The sequence below is a fragment of the Petaurus breviceps genome, unplaced genomic scaffold (assembly GCF_028583685.1).
Source record: "Petaurus breviceps papuanus isolate PSGF00001 unplaced genomic scaffold, PetGlider_PUasm1.0 118, whole genome shotgun sequence".
Lineage (NCBI taxonomy): Eukaryota > Metazoa > Chordata > Mammalia > Diprotodontia > Petauridae > Petaurus > Petaurus breviceps.
Genome location: NW_027185616.1, coordinates 25,237,048 through 25,248,475, shown reverse-complemented (window position 1 = coordinate 25,248,475; position 11,428 = coordinate 25,237,048). Strand labels below are relative to the sequence as shown.

The window sequence follows — 11,428 nt, the reverse complement described above, 5'->3', positions numbered from 1 at the left end:
TCTCTCTCTCTCTCTCTCTCTCTCTCTCTCTCTCTCTCTCTGTCTCTTTCTCTCTCTCTCCCTCTCCCTCTCTCCCTCCTTCTCTCTCTCAGATATATATGTAATATATCATATATTAAGATATTTATATATGGTTTCATAGTAGGTACATGATCCAAAGTTATTGTCCTCTTGATTACCTTTTTGTGTACTAATATTGTCTTATGATTTTTCAAATGATTTTTCTGTTACCGAGAGTGTCTTTGTGACCTGGTGAGAGGTCCAAGTTGAAATGGTGCTGTGGTAAAGATAGCTCAGGTGACCAAGGAACCCTCCAAGGCTGATATCAGAGGGCTGTGGCAGAACACATTCTCCGAAATGGCCACTTGCCAGATAGCAAGCTGACTGTCTGTTTTGAAGTCTCCAGAACTGAAACAAGCCCCAATAAGCATTAGTAGAAACTTGAAGGATTTAAGGCACACGTTTGTATCACGTTAACTTGACCTGGATCAGATCACTTTTCTTGAAAAACAAGTAGTATCTGTTTTATCTACAAGTTGTATGCATATTCCAAAAAGCCAGAAGAGTGAGGTTTAAGAAGTTAGAAAAGCAATGAGAGAATTTCTGTTAGCACAAAGATGTTCTTCCAAGAATATTTCACAAATGATGAAATCTGATAGATGGAACTTATCAAGAAAGCTACAATGCTTCCAGTCCATAAAATGAAACAGTGCTGCTTATCCAAGGATCATCTCAACCCCTGAGCTATGGTTGGATAGTATGATTATGACTTCCCTTTAATTTTTTTTTTTGGAGGGGGAAGGCAAGGCAATTGGGGTTAAGTGACTTCAGCCCAAGGTCACACAGCTGCTAGTAAATGTGTCATGTCTGAGGCCAAATTTGAACTCAGGTCCTCCTGACTCCAGGGCCAGTGCTCTATTTACTGTGCCATCTAACTACCCCCTTTTATTTATTTCCAAAACTGTGTGTCCCTCTGAACTTCACATAAATTCCAGCTTCCTCTTAGGCATTTTACTATGTGCACTGGACATAGGCTTAGAATTCAGGATCAACCCTGTCTGTAGCCCGATACGGAAAAGATCTGATCTTTCTGTCTCCTACAGAAGGATATTCCTTTCTCTCTTCTCCTTTCTGACTCATTCCTTATAAGCTGACCTTTATCTATGTATAAACAGTTTAATTCTTGTTTTTAATGTTGCTGATTTTTTGCTGATAATATTCTTGAATTTTAACAATAAAATACTCATTTATTAAATAAAAACTACTATCATAATATAGACATGTGTTCTTACTGGAGAAGATCCTTTAAGACTCCATTATGCTTTATGACATCAAAATATTTTTTTTAATCAACACACCGCAGAATTTTTACCTTTATATTAACTGATTGTAAAGATATGATCAATTTTAGAAAATTGTTTACAAGAACCTCTGTCCTGCTCATTTTTAATCAGGGATTCCCTTAAGGATCACTCTCATTAAGCATTTATAAGTAGGCATATGATTCAATAGTTATTAATGTCCCATTGATCACCTTGTGTACTAATATTGTCTTGTGATGTTTTTCCCTTTTTTTTTGCTTCTTCCTCTCCCTGAAATATCTTAAAATGATCTGTAAGAGCTGTCAGTGATTTCATGATTGTCATCTCCAGCATGTCAGTGTATACTTGCTCTGGTCCACCTGTTCTTCCCAACTTTGTATTCTGATTTCTCATGAATGACCAGAGTTTTAGAGCACATGATGGATACTCTTGTTTGACACCTATGATTGATATGATGATTAAAATCAGAGTCATTGGTAATATAAAATTAATCTTATGAAGAATATCAGCAAAACTTAAAACTCATTCTCAACAAGAGCCTAAATTCTCAGGCCAAATCATGCAGTCCCTCCCACTGTGGGTTTCACAAGTTCTGTTTCTTAATAAAGATTTGATATAATCATTGGCAGGGCTCAAAAGAAACTTGAACTGAAACAAGGTGCTAAATAATTAAATAGCTGAAACAAGGTGCTAAGTACTTCTTTGTTTGCCATTAAGAATGTGCAGTTCAGAGTTCATCAGTTTGTAAAGAGGTCTGTTCACAGAAGGGGTGTTACCTCACTCAAAGCGAGAACTTGAAAAGACCTTAGCATAAAAAGGCCAGGGTCTCCCATTGCATCCTGGGCCATCTCCAGTTGCCCTGAGGAGTATCAGGCCACTGGACACAGGTGGCTCTGGAAGAGAATGTAAGGCTGGTGACCTTGCGCATCCCTCCCTCCCTCAGATCGCAGTCAACTGTAAGTCCTGTCATCTTTCCCTGAAGTTTTGGTCCTCTTCAAGAAGAAAGGACAGCAAGGTAGTGTTTTATTTAAAGTTTTGGCATTCATTAGGAAAATTGCTCAATAGTTTTATTTCTGTTTTTTGTTCTCCTTGGCTTAGATATCAACAGTATTTTTGGTCAAAGTAAGAGTTTGGTAGAACTTCTACTTTACTATTTGTTCAAATAACTTAAATAATACTTTAATTAATTGTCCTTTAAATGTTTGGCAGAATTCACCTGTGAATCCATCTGGTCCTGGAGGTTTTTTCTTAGGGAATTCATCTATGAATTGTTCTGTTTCTTTTTTCTAAATAGGATTATTTAAGTATTCTGTTTCCTTTTCTGTTAATCTGGGCAATTTCTTTGTAAATATTTATTAATTTCACTTAGGTTGTCGGGTTTATTGTCATATAATTGGACAAAATAGGTCCTAGTAATTGCTTTAATTTCACTTTCATTGGTGGTCCATTCCCCTTTTCAGTTTTGATATCGGTCATTTGATTTTCCTCTTTTTTAAAAATCAAATTAACCAGTGGTTTATCTGTTTTGTTGTTTTCCCCCCATAAAATCAGCCTCTCATTTAATTAAATCAGGGGGATTTTTTAAATTAATTTCCTTTGATTTTTAGAATCACTATTTTGACGTTCAATTCAAGATTTTTGAGTTGCTATTTTTCTGGTTTATTTAGTTGCATGCCCAATTCAGAGATCTAATTTTTTCTTAAATTGATGTAGGCATTTAGTGATCTGTTTCCCTTAAGTAGTGTTTTGTCTGCATTCCATAAAGTCTGGTGTGTTCTCATTGTTGTCATTATCCTTAATGAAATTATCATTTTAAGATGTGTTGTTTGACCCATTCATTATTTCAAATTAAATTACTTAGTCTCTAATTTCTAATCTACGTTTCCAAGACCTTTCAGATGTAATTTCTATACCATTATGGTCCTAAAAGGGTCTATTTAATATTTCTGCTTTTCTGTATTTCTTTGTGAGGTTCTTATGGCTTTTTACATGATTAGTTTTTGTGATGGTGTCATGTGCAACTGAGAAAAAGGTACAATAATTTCTTTTCCATTCAATTTTCTGCAGAGGTCTGTTATATCTAACTTTTCTAAAATTCTACTCATCTCCTTAACTTCTTTATTATTTATTTTATGGTCTTATATATCTAGATCTGAACGGTTGAGCTCCCCCACTAGCATGTTCCATTTCTTCCAGTAACTCATTTAACTTTTCCTTTAAATATTTTTATATTATGTCATTTGGTACATATACACTTAGTATTGATATTACTACATTGTCTTTTATCAAAATGTAGTTTCCCTGATTTTCTCTTTTAATTAGGTCTATTTTTGCTTTTTCTTTGTGTGAAATCATGATGCTATCCCCAGCCATTTTTACTTCAGTTAAAGGATAGCCGAGGCTGCTTCAGCCTCCAGTTTTAACTTTCTATGTGTCTTTCTGTTTCAAGTATGTTTCTTGTAAATAGCATATTGTCAGACTCTGTTTTCTATTTTGTTCTGCTATCTGTTTCCATTTTATAGATGAGTTTATCCCATTCACGTTCACAGTTATGATTACTATGTATTTCCTTCCATCTTATTTTCATCTGTTTGTCCTTCTGCCTTTTTTTTACCCTTTTCCTCTGAAGAAATCTATTTTGCTTTTGCCTACTGACTCCTTTTATCCTTCTTCCTTCTTATCACCTTCTCTATTTCTCTTAGCCCCCTTTTCTTCTATTTCTCATTTGGATGAGATAGATTGCTATACCTAACTCTGTGTGTGTACATGTGTGTATTCTTCTCTTTTTGAACCAATTTAAATGAGAATGATGTTTAAACATGGCCTGTCTCTTCCCCTCTCACCATTCTCTCCTCCTAGATCTTTTTTCTAGGTCGGTTGTTTTACCAATGAGATATTTTAGTTTTCCTTTTATTTTTTCATTCTTTGACTTTTCTTTATGTTTCGTGATATCTCATAGAATCATTAGCTTCCACCTGACAAATTCTAATTTTTAAGTAATTATTTTTTTCATTGATGTTTTAGTGCTTTCCCATATCTCACAGCTGTAAGTGTCCAAGGCAGAATTTGAATCATGGTAAAGGAAATGGCTCACATGATAATTTTGTCTAACATAACTGCTTCTTGCCCACACATATTTCATTTATTACGTTTCCTATATTAAAGTGCCACATTCTTGGGTTTCTACTTCTGCGGTTGATAATAATCAAGAGCTTTTTAACGAATTTGTTTTTTCTTCGCTTGTGGTTGATGCAGTTAATAGCTTGCTTTCACCAGGGTCTTTGTGGGAATTGCTTTATTACCACATGCCAAGGCTCAAGAAAGTTCAAGGGATTACTTACTAAAGCATTGAGGTTAATTCTTGCTCCAACAAAATATATGTATAGCACAGAATTAAGAAAGTGTTTAACCTAATATGATAAAATAAAGTGGTTTGCATTCTATATCTGTTTTATACTGATCATATATCCGAGGCCTAAAATTTGCTTCATTCTGATCTCACTAGTCTTTTCTTCACTTCCTAGTTCTCTTGGTTGCATGGACCAACATTTTCTTTTCTTTGGGGAAACCATTCTCAAGGTTTCCCTTGCTCCACCACCATACCATATTTACTTGCTTGGTTGTATTGTAGAAACATTCAGTAACTTGAAATTCTTATAATTCACCTATATGTTGTGATCACATAGTTTATATTCCTGTAAACACATTTCTCATGAAACTTTGTGTAAGCTTCTTGGCATCTCTCTCATGATCCCTTGCATCATCACTATTTGTGTTTGTATCTCATCTCTCCTCCCCTGAAAAAGATTATAAACTTGACAGTATAGTATTTCGTTCATTTAAAATGATTAACATAACACTTAGTACTAGGTACTATGCTAAACTTTAAGAATACCAAGAAAGGAAAAGCAAACAGCCTTTTCCCTAGGAACTCACATTCTAACGTAAATAACTAAGTATGTACAAAGTGCTGAGTAAATGAGAGGTAATCTGTAAGGGGAAGACACTGGCATCTGAAGTGATGAGGAAAGACCTGCATAAAGTAAGATTTCAGCTGAGTCTTGAAGGAAACTAGGGAAGGAAGAAATAGAGGTGTGAGGGGAGAACATTCCAGCCATGGGGGAAGTGAATCTAAAGACAGAGAAATGAGATATGGAGAGGCTTGTACTTAGAACAGCAAGTAGGCTGTTTACACTGGATGAAGGAGGGGAAGTAAGTTAAGAAGACTGGAAAGGTACGAAGGGGCCAGATTATGAAAGATGCAAATACCAAATGGAAGATTTTATATTTGATCCAGAAGTACAGGCAGCTGCTGACATTTGAGGAGGAGAGAAAGGGCACCATGGGCTCTTTGGTACACTTTAGGAAATCCTCCTGGCAGCCGAGTGGAGAATGGGTTGGAGAGGGGAGAGATTTGAGGCAGCTAAAACAAATTGAAAATACTAAAATTGCAAGGCTAGTTGGCTGGAAAGAAGATAATGTATCATTAGCGCTTTCCACAAAGCCTTGCTTACATCCTATGAATAAAGGAATCAAATTCAATTGTATAGATTTTTTTTTGGAAATTGACCGTTGGTGGTGAGTTTTTCAAACTGGCATGCCTTCCCCATGGCCGGGGAACATTATTTTGTGCTTTACAAATCTCTTCCTTCACAATCCTGAGAGATAAGTGGCACACATGTTTTTTATTCCCATTTTACAGTAGAGGAAACAGAGACTTAGAAATATAAAATGAGCTGCCCAAGCTGACAAAGCTAGTAAGCACTTGAGCCAGGAATCCTCAGGTATCCTGACTTGTGAGTCAGTGTTCTTTCCATGGTGCCATACTTTCAGTAACGTATTGAAATAAACATGTTGACCAGCCAGAAAGTGAAAGAAAAATATTTTTATCTTCCTAGCTTTTTCAACTACCGATTTCCTCAACCTTGGAATTATACATTTGTATCATCTTAAGGCAGAGTAAGAGCTTTGAAAGGCAAAATGACATAATGGTTAGAGAGCTTCTCTTAGAGTCAAGAATACCTGGGTCCATGTACTTTGACTGGTATATACTGAATATATGTGAGCCTAGGTAAGTCACTTAACCTCATGGTAGCCCAGGCAACTCTGAGATTTATCTACTGCAGAGAAGTATCAGTCTGCTTGGGAAAGAGAGAATTTCCTGATCAAGAGTTCCCTATCCCAGGGAAACCACATTTCCAGTGATAAAACAGTAGGGTTTAAGAGTTTAATTTCTCAAGTGGACTCTACATAAATGTGAAATGATGTGAATTTTGATTTTGGATGATCCTACTATGGGAAAATAGCCAAATGATGAGTTTGGGCTTGATTATGGTCTCTTCAGTATTTTCCATTTGATATTTGACAAGATTTAAATCTAGAAATTGAATGGAATCACATACCAAGATGACCAAATGAGACACATTAGACCCTCAACTCATTCATGCTTTTCTTCTATGATTCCCTCCTCTGAGTTAGGGAGAACAATCTCATCTCATGAAAGAACATGAAGATGTTCAGGAGCAAATGACCTTGCGCTACGAGGAACGAATCACAGAGCTCCACAGCATCATTGCTGAGCTAAATAAGAAGATTGACCACCTACAAGGAACAGCAATCAGGTGAAGCATTCCAGATTGGTCTTCTAATTTCTGAAAATAGAATGATCTCCGTTAAATATAGGTTGTGTGATTACACAGTATACATAGAACTCCTTCTTGTGGGAGCTCTGCATGACTATTAATTATTTTTCTTTATCATTCCCCTATTTTGGGTGTGTCTCACATAAATGTTATGTTACCCTCTTGGAGTTTAAATAGGGTTATATGTATTGTAGCTGGGCATCATTCTGTTATAATCTTTTAATTGTAGAGAGGTAAAGAGCTGGCCTCAGGAAGACAAGTTCAAGTCTTGCCCCTGACCACAGCCTTGCTGTTTAAGTCTCATAAAGTCATTTAACATCCCTCAGTGTTCCAAGACTCTAAGTTACAGAGCAGTTTCTGCTCTGCATTTGTGGATAAAATTTCCTTTATCAATGAAATCACAGATGCAGAGTAGACACTTCTCCCTTTCATCCCCATCCCTCAAATCTGATACTTGGTGCTTATTGATTCAGACTATCTGCTAAACATGGTTTTCTCAGTCATCAAATGGAGGATGAAAAATCTTAAGCTTGGTAAGGTTAAGCAATTTTCTTGTAGTCCTTATCATTGGTGACCAGAGGCAGGATTAGACTCCAGAAGTTTTTATTTCCTTCATTCATTAATACTATAAGAGGTATTGATATCCTGAATTTCATCCTCACCTATTGATTTTTTGTCTACTGTCCCAAGTTTATTTGGTGTGCTTTCTGCCATCATTCAGCAAAGGGGTTTGATTTAAGTAAGTTATTGGGTTAAAAAAGGAATTTCTTGTCTTCTTAACATGGCTTCTTAAGGAAAGTTGGTACCCACCTCTGTAGAAGTAGCAGAAGGTCTATATAAGCATTTCTGGGCCATAGAGAAGAAAACTCTTTAAAATAAAATTATAAAGCTCTCTCTCAAAGGATCTCAAGAGAGGAAATTGATGGATTAGTAATTAATCAGAATAGCAATGATAGTAGAGATAATGTTTATTCTACTCTTTATATTTTCTTTAAAAAAAATTGTGTGGGAAGTTGAAGTTGGAGCTAGCCACATAGTAAATTAGGGAAGACTCATGATATAAATTAATTTATATTTTATATGCAAACATAATAACTTTTCAGATACCTATGAATGTGGGGACAAAGGGATTCAGAAGGTTGTTAGAAATTGCATTACGCTTGTTGAACCCATGGGGTTTTAATGAATATGAATCATATGATGGTGAAAAAATTAAATGTTAGAAGAGGGAACATATCTGATCGAAAGATTATTTCTATAATGCTTTGAATTTGGAGGAATATTATTAAAATGTCTAATTTACTCCTGTTTATTTAAACATGGAAACCATGGTATAAATAACATGAGAGAATTCCTTTGCTGTATTCTTTTTATTCTAAGAAAAAATGAAAAAAACTAAGACACATAGGCTGATGGGCAAGTATTTTCTTTGAATTGCTGTGACTCAGAGACTAATCTCCCCATCCTAAAGGCTCATGGGTTCAACAATAATGATGTTGTTCACAGCATTTGAAGTATCGTTTTATTTCCAAATACTTGAAAAAATATCTTGTTGACTTTTTATGATTCTTGACATTCATATCAGTTGATATGAGCTAGACATGACATTGAACATGGAGGAATATAATATGGCCTTGGATAATATTCAAATAGAAACCATCCACCTTATTGTAATTTTTAAGTGCTAGAGTATCATTACATTACAGAGTTTAGGGAAGAATTTTCCAACCCTGGTATTCCTGGCCTTTTCCCAATCAATGAATGAGCATTTTATTAAGTTCTTACTGTGTGTCAGATCCTGAAGATACAAAGGACAAACAGTCCTCAAGAAACTGTATATATATACAACATGTGTATAAATAAATCTGTACAATATAAATACAGAGTAGAGGAAGGGCAGCTTTAGAAGGCAAGCTTCTAGCAGCTGGTGTCACCAAGAAAGATATGCTGTAGAATATGGTGTTTGGCTAAAACTTAAAGAAAGCCAAGGCTTGTAAAGGAGAGAGATGAGGAAAGAAAACATTCCAGGTGTGAGCGACAGCCAGTGCAGAGAAGGAAAACAGAGTATGAAATAGCCAAGTATGCCAGTATGGCTGGTTTGTAAAGTAGGTAGAGGGGAGTCAGAAAGCTGGAAAAAGAATGGGAACAGGGTGGAAAAGCTTTAAACCCAAATAAAGGAGTTTATATTTGAACCTAGAGGTAATCTGGGGACAGGAAGGAGGTGGAATGGACAGAGCTATCTATGCTTTACAGACCTGAATCATTTATTCTCTCTGGCCTTTAGTTTCCTCCTTTGTATGAGAGTCTCTTCCAGCTCTAAATCCTATAATCTTGTAAAATTGTGAAAGATTCTGGTTTAGGTAGATCTATAGCAGAATTAAAATAAGAAATTCTCTTTATTAAAGAAACAGGTTTATTTAGAAAAAAATTAAAGAAACCCAAATGGAAATCACTTTTCTTAATATGAAACAGATGAAAGTAGGTTTAAGAAATATTTTTATGAGTCTGTGAATGATAAAAGGTTTAATTAAATTAGTTTGTTAAATTGAATTGCATTGAACTAAATTGGTAAGGGGAAAACAGCAACCTCAGAGTAGCACAGCATTCAACCCAACTTAACAGTCTGTGTACAGAATATTGTACCCATTGTTAAGAAAATTTAGGAGATAAGACACTGTAGCTACTTTTATGATGCTTATAGTCTAATAACTGAGTTTTATAGGATACTCTAAGATTTTTGTTGTTGTTTTGAGTCGTTTCAGTTGCATCCAATTCTCTGTGACCGCATTTGACGTTTTCTCAGAATCGATACTGGAGTGCTTTGCCATTTCCTTCTCCAGCTCATTTTACATATGAGGAACTGAGGCAGACAGGGTTAAATGACTTGCCCAGGGTCACACAGCTAGTAAATGTCTGAGACCAGATTTGAACTCCAGTGCTTGTTCTCCCCATTATGCCACCTAGCTGCCTTGATCTAAGGTTTACAAATCGTTTTCCAAAAAACAGCCCCATGGGCAGTGCTAATATCCCATTTGTAAATTATTTGAACTGTGTCTCACTCTTCTCCAAGCCATCCTCCAGCATCCTCTTCATGTACTATGACATACCTATATGCAATTAATTGCCCTCTGATTATGCTGGTCCCTAAAGATTACTTCACATGATGAAGTTGTTTTCGTTTATTTTGGGAAGAAAGAGAGAGCATCTTTTGCCTGAGCATTTGCCCTTTCACGTGTGGTAGCTGATAGAGCTGAATGCCCTCATGGTGATTCCAGATATTTATTCCCAATTATCTCTCTCCTTGAACAATGTTATTTACAGCAATCGTCTTAGAAGTCAACCTCTTTCCCATGTAAAAAGGGAAATGAAGAAATATATCTAAAACTAACTCTGGAATTAGGTTTTGAAGAATTCTGTCAGATCAGATTTAACAGGAGATCAGCTTCCTTCCTCAGAGACTTACTTGTTTAGAAAAATCACTTGTCATATTGAAGTGTGTTTTTAGTAAAACAACTTTCAGAGTATCGAAAAAAGCAATAAAAATCTTTATTCCTAATAATTCCCTTAGAGATGGAAAATAAAAAGATAACTTATTTTGCTTAGTTTAACTCTTAGTATCACAAGAACTGCTCTCTCAGAGTATAACTGCTGCTTCAGGAAAATAGGGTTAAGGGGAGAAAACTCAGTGTTTTGCGATTTAGAGTATTTATGTCTGAGTCCCAGCTCTGTTACTATTGGTATGACATAGGACAAGTCACATCACTTCTCTGGTCCTCAGTTTCCTCTCCTGTAAAACAAGGAGTTTGGACAAGATGAGCTCACTCTAATCTCCTTTGTTTCTCTAAATCTTGTTTTATCCAACTTAGGGATTTTGAGCCAAGTCAAAGTCAGTTTAGTCTGGTGAATTAGGCTTGAAAATGAAACAAAATGAGACTATATAAGAAAAGGAGTTTAATTTTAACAATAGCCTGCAAAGGATTTAGCAAGGAACCAGTATTGCCGATAATAAAAATTTTTAAAAATAAGAGAAACAAAAAAAAGTCTGCTTTTGACCAAAAATCTCTGAACAGTTGTTAATTTCTTTTTGTCTAGAGATATTTATTACTGGCTACCTAATGATAACTTATTTATAGAATATTAATCTATATTTATGTCCCCTATTTGACACCTTTCTAGTTCATGTTATTTGGGGTTAAGTGTTACGAATGATTGAGACTGGTTTAATTTTGCTTCATTTGTACCTGGGTTCAGTGGTTATAGGTGCTCTTCTTTATTCATCAGTTTAATACTGATACTTGTAGTTATCAGTGCCCTTACTTATGCAGTCTGTGTGTGTGTGTGTGTGTGTGTGTGTGTGTGTGTGTGAGAGAGAGACAGAGAGAGAGACAGAGAGAGAGAGAGACAGAGACAGAGAGACAGAGACAGAGAGAGACAGAGAGAGAGAGAGAGACAGAGACAGAGAGA

At 35.8% G+C, this 11,428-nt stretch overlaps 2 protein-coding genes across 6 annotated transcripts in view; one reads left to right on the top strand and one right to left on the bottom strand.

The window, feature by feature from the left end:
* The window catches only part of DCP2 (decapping mRNA 2), a 407,293-nt gene that overhangs the window by 217,946 nt on the left and 177,919 nt on the right, over positions 1-11,428 (bottom strand). The window lies entirely within an intron of this gene.
* MCC (MCC regulator of WNT signaling pathway) overlaps positions 1-11,428 on the top strand; it is a 289,950-nt gene that overhangs the window by 165,229 nt on the left and 113,293 nt on the right. For all 5 annotated transcript variants that reach the window (XM_069087177.1, XM_069087206.1, XM_069087190.1 and 2 more), the window contains exon 3: positions 6,801-6,943. In XM_069087177.1, the coding sequence (XP_068943278.1) occupies positions 6,801-6,943 (143 nt within the window). The remainder of the gene's footprint in view (positions 1-6,800; positions 6,944-11,428) is intronic.